The following is a 12,094-nucleotide window of genomic DNA, read 5'->3' on the forward strand; positions in this document are numbered from 1 at the left end:
AAATAACACAAATGGGGGCATGGGAATCATGTGGTGTCTTTTAAAACCATCAAGAAACTATGACTGCGCACACTAAACCACAGTGTAAATGCAAAAATGCGTATTTTTACAAACATGAATTATCCGCAAACCATAAAAAAAATGGACCTTTTTCTCTACAGAAGTATGCTGCACTGCCCCCTATTGAAGGAAGACATTCTTGTAAGAAAAGTCTAATTAAATCCTAGTCTATGTGGTTTGTTCACATACATACATCACTCTACAGTAAGAATGAGAAAAAGATGGGTTTCAGTACATCATGAATGACTTTAATGACAGAATATGATTATGATTTTTATAATTAAATGACTTTAATTATAGAAACACAAATGAATTGACAGGATGGAGTGTTCAGATGATCATGTGACGAAGTTTGCAGTTTAACTCCTTCTCCTTTTCAAGCAGTTCACTGCTGTGCTTTTTATATGCCTCAAACTCCTAAAATTGTGACGTAAAAATGTTGAACATTGAAATGCCATTAAGATTACTAAATTGTCCAATAGACATACAGAGTTTTTTTGGCCACATAATATTAACTGACCTTTTTCAGTTTATTGCATGTGTCCTCTGCCCTCTCTAAGGCATTCTGTAGTTCCTTCACTTTCAACTCACTGTTAACTGCTGCTGCCTCCTTTTGAAACCTGAAAAAATGCCCAAAGAAAAAAAACCAAACTAAACCAAGACTCAGTGATCTCATGGTCAAAAACTGGGTTTCACCAATGGAAACTGTATTCAGTCAAGCTGGTTTGAATTAAAGAAATATTTCACCAAAAAATAACAATTTGTAATGTCATGTTGTTCCAAAACCCATATGGCTTTCTTCTGTGGAACACAAACGGTGATCTCAGGCTGAATGTTATAGCTTCTGTTTTCTATACAAGGAAAGTGGATGGTAATTTATACTGCCAAGCTATAAAAAGAATAACAAAGCACCATAAAAGTAGTCCATCTGAATCCCTGTGCAAGGAACAGAATGAAATTTAAGCCGTTATTCACTGATAATCTTTCCCTTTGCTAGAGCTTGTGTTGCATTAAAAATTGGCACCTTTAACCTCCTAAGACCTGAGCATGACTGCTGTGTGCATTTTCCATTTCCCTTTTGGATTGGTAACTAGTAGCACCTAATAAACATTACAAAAAAAAAAAATCTAGAGCAAACAGTTTTCCTAAAAATTGATGTTCACATATGTGGACAGTGGGACTCAGAACAGTTTGAAATGCACCTTATTTTCATCCTAACTCCGTATAAAGCCTCTGAAAGCAACATTTTTCAGCTTTTGGATGAACCCATTGATTCTCAATGTGAAAATGTACAGTAAATATAGGAATGCATTTAATAATGTAAATGAATAGAACCATATTGTACAGTGATAACAAAGTAAAATATAACAAAATGTTTATTAAAATGAAGCAAAATGACCCACAGATGTGTAAATGTTGTAAGTTATTCAAAATAACGTTTTTTCAACTTTTGAGGGAATAATGTCCTAAAATCCACATATGTGGACATCATGTTTATTAGCATGCTGACGCGGGAAAAATTCTGGAATTTTTTTAAAGCAGCATATCAAACGAAACTAGAGATTTAACCCTTAAATGATGTCTAGAGTGTTGTGATTCAGTCGGTTAAAATTAATTTTAAATATGCAGTACGTATAGCGAAGCCAAAATACAACATGCATGCATGTGGACGTGCGGTCGCACGAGGTTAAACATGTAACATCAGGTCTGACATCATGATACCAAACGCCCTTGATTATTGTGTGTCACGTGACCGAACGCAATGCAGCAAGTTTGACAAACATGGTCTCAAATGAGATATGAGATCTATGGCAGAAGGGAATTATCAGTGAACAGCAAATAACATTTTGGTCCCATAAAGGACTACATTTGGACAAATTTTATGATACTTTTATAGCTCTTTTTTGTCCTTTTTGGAGCTTGGCAGTATAAATCACCTTCCACTTTTGTTGTATGGAAAAGAGTCGCTTAGACATTGTGTCTATCGTCTACTTCTGTGATGCATGAAAGAAATAGAATAATACAGGGTTGGAATGACATGAAGGTTAGTAAATGATTACACTTGCATGATGAACTCTTGCTTTAATACAAATGTCATGGGTTATTCATACCAAAATCAAGTCCAGTGGTTATGCATAAAAATAATATAGACAAAAGATGCAAACCTGTACTCTGCATCTAGCCTGCCATTCTCGGCCTCCTGTCTTTTCCGTTCCAGCTCCTGAATTTCAGCTTGCTTGTCCTATAACATATTACATTACATTAGTGAAATCATTACACTCACATCTCGAAAAACAATTAATTTACATGAAATAACTGATTCATTTCAAAAATCTGAAATCTAAACCTGTTGCATAATTGTGAACAGAAACGTCTCGTTGTTAGATTTTACCTGTATAACTTTCCCTCGCTGCACTGAGAGATCAATTAGTTCATTGTTTTCCCTCATGAGTTTGTCCAGTCTTTCTTGAGTCTTTGTGTCTCTCATTGTCTCTTTTTCCTGGGTTTGTCTTAGTCTGAGATCTAGTTCTGTTGAAAAGAAGTGTGTGTGATGTTTAAAGACACCATGAATTTGACAAGTAAAGATTAGAATACGCCCCTGTGTGCAAGATGAATCATCAATATTTATGTCTGTTTTCCAAGAAGAGAGAGACAAACTTTTCAAAGAGAAACTTTTAGGAGTACACCAGCAAATAGATGGCCTTAAAACGAATAGGCATGGACTTTAAACCACAAAAACATTTTTTTTGTGATTGTCTTTTTGAAGCATCAAAAACTTACCTGCACACATCTCAACGGCATTCTTGAGCTGTTTTTGTGCATTGTTTAGTTCATTCTTCAATGAAGCTTCTTTGATCTGATGGAGATTCAACAGTTCCTTCAGTTTAATCTGAAAACCTTTTGTTTTCTTCCTGTTGAGGTCATAAAGATTATTGATAAAAAATGCTTATTGGAAGGACAAGAACTGGAGTGATTGTACTGAAAAAAAATATTAAAATAAAAAAATACGCAGTTCAGTTTCATTTTAATAACTAATAACAACTAATAAAATAATAACATATATTAGTTATAATATATATATTTATATATATATATATATATATATATATATATATATATATATATATATATAACTAATACAAAACTAATGCTGAAAACTAATACAATATTAATAATATTAATACAACTTAAAATATTTAGTTATTTATTTTATTTTGTTAAAGATTAATCAGTTAAATTCGATGCAATTTTGTTATGAAATTGAAATGCATAAATCTCAAAATCATTTTTTGAGAGTTCTAGAGCAGTGGTTCTCAACTGGACCCATTTACTTTGGACATCAAGTGGAGACCCAACACAAAACTGTTTATCATGCAGAAGTAAACAGAAAAAGTCTTTAAAGGGAAAGTTCACCCAAAAATGAAAATTATCTTATCATATACTCACTTAAATGCCATCCCGGATGTGTATGGCTTTCTCTTTTCTGCAGAACACAAACAAAGATATTTAGAAGAATATCTCAGCTCTACTGGTCCTTACAATGCAAGTGAATGGTGATCAGACCTTTGAAGGTTCAAAAATCACAAAGGCAGCATAAAAGCAATCCATACGACTCAAGTGGTTAAATCCATATCTTTAGAAGCGATATGATGGTGTGGGTGAGAAAAAGATCAATATTTTTTACTATGAATCTCCACTTTCACTTTCTTTCAAATTTTGAAAGTGAAAGTGGAGATTTATGTAAAATAAAAATAAAAAAAGACTTAGTATTGATCTGTTGCTTACCCACACTTATCATTTCGCTCCTGAAGACATGGATTTAACCACTGGAGTCACTACTTTTACATTTATGCTGCCTTTATGTGATTTTTGGAGCTTCAAAGTTCTGGCCACCATTCACTTGCATTGGAAGGACCTACAGAGCTGAAATATTCTTCTACTTTAATTTACCTTGTGTAGATTTGTTCATGGTTTTTGAGGATGATGGCATGTCACGCAACTAGAGACGTCCATGTTGGCATGTGCCTAATTTGACTAGCTTCTACCAAGTGACGATGAATTTGTGCCAAAATGTCATAGAGTTTGATTTGATTCACAGCCTTTGTTGTCAACAACAAAAGATATGGGAAGCATTTTCTCTCTTATTAAAGCCTATTTATTCTGCTACCCTAACTATGTACATTTATATGGTTAGTTGCATTTTATTATTTGCATTTTGTATTGTTTTTCCTGCTTTCTGTGACCCTATTAGAACAGACATTCTGGGTTTGGGTTGCGACCCACCACTTGAGAACCACTTAGTAATTGTGAACTGTTTCTTACTGATACTCTGTTTCCAATCTCTTATGCTGTTCTGCCAAGTCTTTGAGTTCTTGGGTCAGTTTAAGGATAGTCTCCTCTTTTTCTTGTAGTTCTTTGCTGAAAAGTGTTTCATTTTCTTCCCTGAGCCTCTCATTCTCTTTCGTCAGCTTTGCGTTCTGGCTTTTGTACTCATCCTTGAAGTTAATCAGCTCTCGGTGGTTGGCAGCCAGGTCCCTGAATCTCTGCTCAAGCTGATTGGATTTCTTCCTCTCGTTCTCCAGCTCGACCTGAACGTTGGCTCTCAGGTTCTCCAACTCTGCGTTGATCTTCTCCAGAGCCTGACAGCGCTGAAGCATCTCGTCTGCTCTGTGCTTCAGAATGCAGATCAGAGAAGACTGTTCATCGATTCGTGAACGCAACACTTCTGCCTCTGTCCTCTCTTCCTGCGAGAGACTTCGGAGTTTTTCCAGGGCTTGGTGGACATCATCCATATCCTTATAAAAAGAATTATGATTTTATTTGACCACACAAAAAAAATATTTTGGGAGTTGCACATAACTGTGTGAGACTGCACAACTGGCTCTAATTAGTGGTTGACCAATATTGGTTTATTTTTATATATTTATTTATTTATTTTTATTTTTTATTATCTCCCCAATTTGGAATGCTCAATTCCCAATGCACTCTAAGTCCTCGCGGTGGCGTAGTGACTCGCCTCAATCCGGGTGGCGAATCTCAGTTGCCTCCGCGTCTGAGACCGTCAATCCGCACATTTTATCAGGTGGCTTGTTGAGCGCATTACCGCAGAGACGTAGCGCGTGTGGAGACCCACGCTATTCTCCATGGCATCCATGCACAACTCACCACGCGCCCCACTGAGAGCGAGAACCACATTATAGCGACCACGAGGAGGTTACCCCATGTGACTCTACCCTCCCTAGCAACCGGGCCAATTTGGTTGCTTAGGAGACCTGGCTGGAGTCACTCAGCACGCCCTGGATTCGAACTCCCGACTCCAAGTGTGGTAGTCAATATTGGTTTATTAATGGTTAATCCAGATATCTAGAGCGCAGGGTTGTTGACTATCCCATATAAAGCAATTTCATGATAGCAAATTCAGTGTACATTCAATTACTTTTTTGTGGACAATATTTTCTCAATTTGCTTAAAAATATTTGAAAAACTTGAATATCTTCACTTTCGTTAATTTATAACTTATTGTCCAACATTAGAGAACTCAAAGCTGTAATATGCAACTCTGTTCTCAGGACAAGGGTATTTTTAATAAATGGCAGGTTGTTGCATGTTTTGTGTGATTTATTAATTTAAAAAAAAATCTGTTTATCAAAACAATTATTTATTTTAAGTAACTTTTCCATTTTTTATTTATTTATTCATTTATTTTTTGCAGTTTCATTATTTTTAGTGTATTGTTTATAGTATACTGTTTAAATTGCTGAGAAACTTTTAGGTTATAGTGCAAGTTCCCGATGTGACAACTTACCCCATAAAGTGTGAAAACATGGCCCAGTTGACGTGTGTTAAAGAAATAGTTCACCCAAAAATGAAAATTCTCTCATCATTTACTCACCCTCATGCCATCCCGGATGTGTATGACTTTCTTCTGATTTTTAAAAGTATATCTCAGCTCTGTAGGTCCATACAATGCAAGTGAATGGTGGCCAGAATTTTGAAGGTCCAAAAAGCACATAAAGGCAGCATAAAAGTAATCCATACAGCTCCAGTGGTTAAATCCATGTCTTCAGAAGTGACATGATAGGTGTGGGTGAGAAACAAATCAACTTTTAAGTCCTTTTTTACTATAAATTCTCCTCCCTACCCAGTAGGTGGCGATATGCACGAAGAATGCAAATCGCCAAAAACAAAAGAAGCATGAGGAAATGAAAGTGAAAGTGGAGATTTATAGTACAAAGAGACTTTAATATTGATCTGTTTCTCACCCACACTTATAATATCATTCTGAAGACATGGATTTAACTACTGGAGTATTAAGGATTACTTTTATGCTGCCTTTATATAATTTTTGGACCTTGAAAGTTCCGGTCACCATTCACTCGCATTGTATGGACCTACAGAGCTGAGATATTCTTCTAAAAGTCTTTATTTGTGTTCAGCAGAAGAAATAAAATCATACACGTCTGGGATGACATGGTTTAATTTGAATTTTTGGGTGACGTATCCCTTTAAATTAGATTTGTCCCTCTGAATAATAACTCTGAAAATGTTCAGTACCTTTTTTTTCCCTTTTTTTTTTACCCTGAGAAATATTCACTGGGGTAAAAATGTGTGACAACTAGCCCCAGTCTCCCCTCTATACATGTTTCCCCAATAAAACTGATGCAGGCAGTTGATTTTAAAGCTCACAAATTAAAAGCAGAGACAACTAAATCACCTTTTAGTTTCTATTAAACAAAATTTTCAATGAATAGCCAAAAACTTTTAAAAATGAGTACATTTTAAGTTAAGCTTCAAAATAAGAAAAATTGGCCAGATATAAAATGCAGCACCAGTTTCTTTGTTATTGCATGATTGCATTATGTCAAATCACGACTTAATAATAAATAAATAAATATATATATATATATAAAACACACAATTAAAACATTTATTACTGTCAGTAGTCAATAGAACTGACACTATATACCTATATGACAGTTGTAATACACATGTAATAGACACTCTGTAACCTACCTGCTTGGTGTCTTTGATCATCGTTTTGAGGTCTATAGGATTTTTCTGAGGGGACATCATGTTGAAATAGACTGTCAAGGTTATCTGTGTTGCAAAATTATCAGGTTTGTTCACATAGGCGTCTCGACCGCAGTGAGATGCAGTGATACAATGGCTTGTGGAAATACAAAGTTTCGCCGGTTGCCCCTAGCAACAGCGAAAATAGTCGCAATTATTACACTTCTTTTTGCCCTCGTTCTAGATAACAGTTACGGTTAAGATAAGAATATGATTAAATAAAGATATTTTTAAAATTCGTCTAAAACGTAGCCTTTAAAACGGTCCCTTGATCCAGATATTTCTGTGGTTCTGTTTTCTCCCACGTTATGGAGATGCAGGTGTAGTGCTCCAAAATTACCACTAGATGGCGCAACTACACTATTAATTTAGAGTGTGCATTAACACAGAGGGTGTCTTATCCCTTATTAACCCTACAGTAGCTCCATACTGACTCGATTGAAAGGTGCAATTTGAATTTGTTGCCTTTCTACATTACAAAATGTACAATAACTAACAATGTAACTAACTGACTAACTAACTAACTAGGCTAAATGCAAACATGCATAGCTAACATATATAAATTGCATTGTTGGTTTACATTTTGCATATTGAAGACTCAACGTAATGCACACCAAATCTTTACTTTGCTTCTTTAGCTTTGATACAAGAGAATCACTTATTAGCCAAGCAGGAGATCTTTGACTTGACTAAGTGACTCTATTTAAACTCACTGACCTTTAAGTAATGCGTTTAAAAGCGTGTTCTGCAATATTTGAGTTCCGCCTACAATGCAAAACTGACCTTTATTCAGATGCAATGGCCTATTGAAAACTTTAACTTGTGGTCTGTCTGGAGAACTAGAGAAACACGCACACACACACACACACACACACACACACACACATATATATATATATATATATACAGCTCTGGACAAAATTAAGAGACCACTGCAAAATGATCAGTTTCTCTGGATTTATGTATGGTTTGAGTAAAATGAACATTTTTGTTTTATTCTATAAAATACTAACAACATTCCTCCCAAATTCCAAAGAAAAATATTGTAATTTATAGCATTTATTTGCAGAAAATGACAACTGGTCAAAATAACAAAAAGATGCAGTGTTTTCAGACCTCGGATAATGCAAAGAAAACAAATTCATATTCATTTTTAAACAACACAATACTAATGTTTTAACTTAGGAAGAGTTCAGAAATCAATATTTGGTGGAATAACCCTGATTTTCAATCACAGCTTTCATGTGTGTTGCTCTCTACCAGTCTTTCACATTGCTGTTGGGTGAATTTAAAAATTCAAGCAGCTCGGCTTTGTTTGATGGCTTGTGGTCATCCATCTTCCTCTTGATCACATTCCAGAGGTTTTCAATGGGGTTTAGGTCTGGGGATTGGGCTGGCCATGACAGGGTCTTGATCCGGTGGTCCTCCATCCACATCTTGATTGACCTGTCTGTGTGGCATGGAGCATTTTCCTGCTGGCAAAACCAATCTTCAGAGTTGGGGAACATTGTCAGAGCAGAAGAGAGCAAGTTTTCTTCCAGGGTAACCTTGTACGTGGCTTGATTCATGCGTCATTCATAAAGACGAATCTGCCCAATTCCAGCCTTGCTGAGGCACCCCCAGATCATCTCAGATCCTCCACCAAATTTCACAGTGAGGTCTCCATCTAACCATTAGACAACCAGGTGGAGTATCTATGATGATCTGGGGGTGCTTCTGTAAGGCTGGAATCAGGCAGATTCGTCTTTGTAAAGGATGCATGACTCAAGCCATGAAAATCAGGGTTATTCCACCAAATATTGATTTCTGAACTCTTCCTAAGTTAAAACATTAGTATTGTGTTGTTTAAAAATTAATATGAACTTGTTTTCTTTGCATTATCCGAGGTCTGAAAGCACTGCATCTTTTTTGTTATTTTGACCAGTTGTCATTTTCTGCAAATAAATGCTCTAAATGACAATATTTTTATTTGGAATTTGGGAGAAATGTTGTCAGTACTTTATAGAATAAAACAAAAATGTTCATTTTACTCAAACACATACCTATAAATAGTAAATCCAGAGAAACTGATAATTTTGCAGTGGTCTCTTAATTTTTTCCGTCTGGCACCAACAATCATCCATGCGATTATCTAATCAGCCAATCGTGTGGCAGCAGTGCAGTGCATAAAATCATGCAGATATGGGTCAGGAGCTTCAGTTAATGTTCACATCAACCATCAGAATGGGGGAAAAATGTGATCTCAGTGATTTGGACCATAGCATGATTGTTGGTGCCAGATGGGCTGGTTTGAGTATTTCTGTAACTGCTGATCTCCTGGGATTTTCACACACAACAGTCTCTAGAATTTACTCAGAATGGTGCCAAAAACAAAAAAACAAACAGTGAGCGACAGTTCTGTGGACGGAAACACAGGTCAACAGAGAATGGCCAGACTGGTTTGAACTGACAAAGTCTACAGTAACTCAGATAACCGCTCTGTACAATTGTGATGAGAAGAACATCATCTATAAATGCTATTCTGAGATGCGCTGTTTTGGCGGCACAAGGGTGACCTACACAATATTAGGCAGGAGGTTTTAATTTTGTGGCTGATACTGTATATATATATATATATATATATATATATATATATATATATATATATATATATATATATTAAATAGTGTGGATTTGGTGTTATAAATCAAAATAATTATTATATAAATAATATATACAACAAATTATTAACAATTTTATTTATGTATAGGCTTTATATTTGCTATTTAACTATTTATTATATGAATATTTTATATTATACATTATTGTTATTAATTATTATTATTATGTTCTGCTTTTATTGGTATTAGAAAAAAAAAAATTCTTCTTCAGAAAATATACTTTGAAGGATGTGTTGTGTAAGGTGTCACCAAAACCACTTTTAGAATTTTAAAATTCTGTGCTTCAGAATGCAGATCAGAGAAGACTGTTCATCGATTCGTGAACGCAACACTTCTGCCTCTGTCCTCTCTTCCTGCGAGAGACTTCGGAGTTTTTCCAGGGCTTGGTGGACATCATCCATATCCTTATAAAAGAATTATGATTTTATTTGACCACACAAAAAAATTATTTTGGGAGTTGCACATAATTGTGTGAGACTGCACAACTGGCTCTAATTAGTGGTTGACCAATATTGGTTTATTTTTATATATTTATTTATTTATTTTCTCCCCAATTTGGAATGCTCAATTCCCAATGCACTCTAAGTCCTCGTGGTGGCGTAGTGACTCGCCTCAATCCGGGTGGCGAATCTCAGTTGCCTCCGCGTCTGAGACCGTCAATCCGCGCATTTTATCACGTGGCTTTTTGAGCGCGTTACCGCGGAGACGTAGTGCGTGTGGAGGCCCATGCTATTCTCCATGGCATCCATGCACAACTCACCACGCGCCCCACTGAAAGCGAGAACCACATTATAGCGACCACGAGGAGGTTACCCCATGTGACTCTACCCTCCCTAGCAACCGGGCCAATTTGGTTGCTTAGGAGACCTGGCTGGAGTCACTCAGCACGCCCTGGATTCGAACTCCCGACTCCAAGTGTGGTAGTCAATATTGGTTTATTAATGGTTAATCCAGATATCTAGAGAGCAGGGTTGTTGACTATCCCATATAAAGCAATTTCATGATAGCAAATTCAATGTACATTCAATTACTTTTTGTGGACAATATTTTCTCAATTTGCTTAAAAATATTTGAAAAACTTGAATATCTTCACTTTCATTAATTTATAACTTATTGTCCAACATTAGAGAACTCAAAGCTGTAATATGCAACTCTGTTCTCAGGACAAGGGTATTTTTAATAAATGGGAGGTTGTTGCATGTTGCAGTTTTGTGCGATTTATTCATTTAAAAAAAAATCTGTTTATCAAAACAATTATTTATTTTAAGTAACTTTTCCATTTTTTATTTATTTATTCATTTATTTTTTGCAGAATTTATATCACAAATACATTTGAAGAATCTTATATAGATTATTATTTTTTTAAAAAAAAAAATCTGTGTGAAGATTATTTGTTTTCTTTTTTGTATTTTATCTTTTTTATCGATTGATTTTGCCTTGTTAATTTGTAAAGTGATTTAAAATATTTCTCATATTGTGACGGTTGCGCAATCAACACATTATGTAGGCTGGTCAATGAGCTCAACAGGTTCCTGGGAGCCTGCTAAAGGATTTGCTCCTGTGGGTCGGAGCTGCATGAGGGGGTGCGGCATATCTAAGCTTTTAGTATACGCCCTTTTTTATCAGCCCGGGACAAGTGAGTAAAGAGCCACTCCACTGCATCTCAGTCCCAAGAGCTCCTCCATCTGCCCGGCTTCATGAGGGGCTGCTGGACACGCCAGCCGGGACCGTGCGTCAGAATGCGCCTACAACTTCTCATTATAACTTTATGCGTTATCCACTGTGCTTGTCAAGGTAAGTTCAAATGTCTTAATTTTTCTCTTTTATGTTAAGAGACAAATGTCCACTATAAGTTTTGGGGTATAGTGGGACATCTACTAACAAAAGACATGATGGTCAAGTTACTCTCTTTCTATTCAATCTCAATTATTCTGGCTAAATTGAAAGGGGAAAGTATACATAAGAGCGCAATATTCGCAGTGCATACGGAAAATGTAAAAAGAATAAATATAATAAAATAAAAATCCGTGTGGATAACGGTATTAGTTCATCTAACGGCGTTGTTATTTATGTGGCCGATAATTAATTGTTATGACTTGAGATTCATGAAATAAACACTTTCTCTTATAATAATGTATTAAACTTGCGATTAATAGCTTAAGTCAGAAGAGCGCGCCTCTAAGTGCGCACTAACAGGTCATATTTGTTTTTAATTATTATTGTGGGGAATATTCAAATATATAGGCCGCATATAGAAACAGGTGCCCAATTGATAATTCCAGACGGAATAGTGACGTATCGTT

At 35.8% G+C, this 12,094-nt stretch overlaps 2 protein-coding genes across 2 annotated transcripts in view; one reads left to right on the forward strand and one right to left on the reverse strand.

The window, feature by feature from the left end:
* Positions 1–363: 363 nt before the first annotated feature.
* Positions 364–7,134, reverse strand: LOC127447405 (coiled-coil domain-containing protein 89). Its single transcript, XM_051709277.1, has 7 exons — positions 7,075–7,134; positions 4,384–4,856; positions 2,842–2,972; positions 2,453–2,589; positions 2,226–2,302; positions 581–680; positions 364–477 (listed from the first exon to the last, which is right to left on the reverse strand). The coding sequence occupies exons 1-7, from the start codon at positions 7,132–7,134 to the stop codon at positions 391–393; spliced, it is 1,065 nt and encodes a 354-aa protein (XP_051565237.1). The 3' UTR covers positions 364–390.
* A 4,329-nt stretch (positions 7,135–11,463) lies between these two features.
* Positions 11,464–12,094, forward strand: part of LOC127447450 (low-density lipoprotein receptor-related protein 2-like) — a 135,348-nt gene continuing 134,717 nt past the window's right edge. Inside the window, 1 exon segment of the mRNA XM_051709337.1 lies at positions 11,464–11,585. Within this exon segment, the coding sequence (XP_051565297.1) occupies positions 11,489–11,585 (97 nt within the window). The 5' untranslated portion in view covers positions 11,464–11,488.

This window comes from Myxocyprinus asiaticus, chromosome 10 (genome assembly GCF_019703515.2).
Source record: "Myxocyprinus asiaticus isolate MX2 ecotype Aquarium Trade chromosome 10, UBuf_Myxa_2, whole genome shotgun sequence".
Taxonomy (NCBI): Eukaryota; Metazoa; Chordata; class Actinopteri; order Cypriniformes; family Catostomidae; genus Myxocyprinus; species Myxocyprinus asiaticus.